The following is a 3,454-nucleotide window of genomic DNA, read 5'->3' as shown; positions in this document are numbered from 1 at the left end:
TTTTGTTCTTCTCTCTCTGACGCAGGAGAGAATCCAGCTTTTATTGAAATGAGGCCCCATAACCATAAGCAGCTGCCATCCACTTCCCCATGCGAAGTAGGGAAGGTTTTTAATGGCTTACAATTCCTTCGGCTTGGCTTCTTCCCTTCAACCTCCACCTCTGCCTCTCTCCCTAAACGATGAGCGCCCAGGTTTGCACGTGTCCCTGTTAAGCAGGAGCAGAAGCACCACCAAGTCCTGGCCGGGCTCTGGCACCGAGTTCCTCCAACAACCCCAGGGCTGTCCCCCTTCCTGCAAGCAGCGATGTCCCACGGCCCCAAGGGATGGGCAACATGTGCAAGGTTCAGCTGAGCACCTTCGCAGCCCTCCAAAGCCAGGTCTAGGCTCAGCCTAACCCTGACGGGCTGCGTGAGGAGCAGCACTGACCCCAGCAGCCTGGCTGCGTCACCCTGGAGATAACATTTCCTCTGGAGCCAAGCACGGGTTGTGTGAGAGATGGGGATCCGTGGGCAGATGCGGCCGCAGTGGCCGGGCTCCACAGAATGAGATGGGGTGATCTATAGCGGGGTCCGTAAGGTCAAGCACTTTCTTCCCAGGGAGCTGCTACGCACGTAGGGCTCGCTGTCGCGCAGCGTGCGATGGGCACATCCGACTGCGATCGTTATCTACCTCCTCCACGCTCTGCAAGCAGTTTGATAGTACTCTTGAGTGCACTGGGACCTGTTCACTTCCTGGGAGCGCAGTCCCTGCCCAGAAAAGATTAACAAATGAATCACAAAAGCGCAGCACATCAAGGAGCTGTGGCCATGAGCAGCTGAGCCAGTCCAGAAAGCTGCCTGGACCTCATGCCACCCCAGGGACAGCTTTCCTACCCCCTCCCCTGCCATGCCAGGGGTAGCCCGAGCCCCACGGGATAGCTCTACCCTCACCCCTACTCAAGGAGGGATCTGCAAGCTGCTTTGCCTCCTCCCCTCCTGCAGCTGTGGGCAGGGGTCCAGCATCCTGCTGCACCGAGTGCCTCCTCACACCCCATCCAGGCGGCTGCTGAAGTGGGGAGCAAAAAAACCCCGAGTCCCCTCTGGAGGCCTCGCCTTTATTTATTCCTCACTGGAAGCTGAGCGCTCTCCTCCTCAGCAACTGGTAAAACCCCAAGGCCATGATTTAGCAGACACCCCACCCAGGCTGGGAGCTCCATACAGCACACGGGTCCCTCTCCCTGCTGCAGCCGGGACGCAGGTGGGCTGGGACGTCTGGAGCTGGGGATGCTGTGGTCCCAATGGGACTTTGTGGTGTTTCAGGGCACTGGCGGATCTGCCTGTCTCCACCTGGGTCATGCTCCTACTTTCTCTGCAGGAGCTTGCCCGAGGCGTTTTGGATGGAGCATGCCTGTGTCGGGGCAGCATGCCAGGTTTCCGCGCAGGACACCCTGGGCTGTGTCTGGCCATGATAAAAAGCTGTTCTGCATTAAGCCACGCACAGGGCACAGTGGCGGGTGTCCCAGCAGGAGCCCGGCTCATGCCGCGGTGTGTTTGGAATCGAGGGGGAGCTGTCACCCTCACTGTGCCATGGCCAGCATGGGGAGGGACCCTAACGCTCCTTCTCTGCCATCTTTTCCAGGGATGGAGGGATGTGTGAACAGCTGGGAGCAGCAGGAGCACGGCACAGCCCCGTGGGTATAGGTGTGAAGGTGTGAGGACACAGCAGGACCCCGCTGGAGCGTGAGGTCTCACTGGGAAGAGGAGAGCTCCCTTCCCTCCCAGCCAACCGGGTCTGCCTGCTGCCCAGTCGCCTACCACATCTCCAGGGATCCGTACCAGGATTTGGGGATCGGAGCCCAGAGGTACCTGAGTGCTGTAGGATTGCTGGAGAACCTGACAACGATGGGGGACCTGCCGCCGGGAAGGAGCATCCCTGGAGGAGGCTCTGCACCTCTGTGAGCCCGGGCTGCTGGTGGCTGGGGCAGAGCTGGGGCACTTGCAGGACGCAGCCAGCAAAGGGTGAGGAGCCGGGAACAGGGTCTGTAGGGGCAGCCCAGACCCCTGGGAGAGCAGCGCTGCCAGCTGAGCTGCTGCTCCGGGAACCTCTTCCTGGGGCTAGGGGACGGAGCAGCCCTTGGTCCACAGGCTCACTGCAGATGCCCCCCCGTGCCCCGCCGGCAGGACTGCTCCCCTAGTGCCAGCACGGAGGGGGGGCCGCTCGTCTCACCATGGTGCTGCCTCCGCCCGACAAGCGCCATGTCTGTCTGACCACCATCGTCATCATGACCAGCATGGCCTTCATGGACGCCTACCTGGTGGAGCAGAACCAGGGACCCCGCAAGATCGGCGTCTGCATCATTGTGCTGGTGGGGGACATCTGCTTCCTCATCGTACTGCGCTACGTGGCGGTGTGGGTGGGGGCAGAGGTGAAGACGGCCAAGAGGGGCTATGCCATGATCCTGTGGTTCCTCTACATCTTTGTGCTGGAGATCAAGCTCTACTTCATCTTTCAGAATTACAAAGCAGACAAAAAGAACCTGGAGACGGTGGCCAGGAAAGCCCTGACCCTGCTCCTCTCCATCTGTGTGCCAGGGCTCTACCTGGTGCTGGTGGCCTTGGACAGCATGGAGTACATAAGGACATTTCGGAAGAAAGAGGACTTGCGGGGTCGCCTCTTCTGGGTGGCCCTGGACCTGCTGGATATCTTGGACATCCAGGCCAACCTGTGGGAGCCACACAGGACCGGCCTGCCCATCTGGGCAGAGGGGCTCATGTTCTTCTACTGCTACATACTCCTCCTGATCCTGCCTTGCGTGTCCCTCAGTGAGATCAGCATGCAAGGGGAGCACATCGCCCCACAAAAAATGATGCTCTACCCTGTCCTCAGCCTGGTCACTATCAACATTGTCACCATCTTCATCCGGGCCATCAACATGGTCTTGTTCCAGGACAGCAGGGTCTCCACCATCTTTATCGGCAAGAACATCATTGCAATCGCCACCAAGGCGTGCACCTTCCTCGAGTACAAGCGGCAGGTGAAGGAGTTCCCCCAGAACGCCATCGCCCTGGAGCTCCAACAGAACTCCCTCTCCCACAACCAGACCATCCACAGTGCACAGGGCATCCCTCACGAGCCGTCGCCCACCAGCGAGATCCTCGACACATGAGGGGTGGCCCCCAGGTGAGCGTTGGTTCAGATAGCCCTGTGCCGAGCAGAGGAGGGATGCTGCTCTCTTGCCGCACGGGGGGAGTGCGGCGGACAAATCCCGGCAGCGAGGGCTCTTCTAGGGCACAAAACACCAACCACGTTTGAATTGAGCTATGGAGTGTCCCCTAGACGTCTTCATCTCAGGTATAACCCTAGGAGTCCTCCAGACAAACCAAATGAACTTGCAAAGGACCTGAACCAGCTAACCCTCCCTCTCCCCCTCCCGCCACCTCCCCCCCTTCCCAGCAAAGACCACTAAGGTTGCGAC

The 3,454-nt window shown here is 59.8% G+C and overlaps 1 protein-coding gene across 1 annotated transcript; it reads left to right on the top strand.

Annotated features, from left to right (window-relative positions):
• The first annotated feature begins 2,052 nt into the window (after positions 1-2,052).
• Positions 2,053-3,448, top strand: LOC104506710 (transmembrane protein 121). Its single transcript, XM_010147747.1, has one exon. The coding sequence runs from the start codon at positions 2,207-2,209 to the stop codon at positions 3,143-3,145; it is 939 nt and encodes a 312-aa protein (XP_010146049.1). The 5' UTR covers positions 2,053-2,206; the 3' UTR covers positions 3,146-3,448.
• Positions 3,449-3,454: the final 6 nt, after the last annotated feature.

This window comes from Eurypyga helias, unplaced genomic scaffold (genome assembly GCF_000690775.1).
Source record: "Eurypyga helias isolate BGI_N326 unplaced genomic scaffold, ASM69077v1 scaffold20932, whole genome shotgun sequence".
Classification (NCBI taxonomy): Eukaryota; Metazoa; Chordata; class Aves; order Eurypygiformes; family Eurypygidae; genus Eurypyga; species Eurypyga helias.
Note: the sequence above shows the minus strand (reverse complement) of the source record. Positions and strands in the feature narration are given on the sequence as shown.

Excerpts from the sequence above, each read along its gene's own strand:
- LOC104506710 (XM_010147747.1), top strand. The coding sequence starts at position 2,207 with ATGGTGCTGCCTCCGCCCGACAAGCGCCATGTCTGTCTGACCACCATC.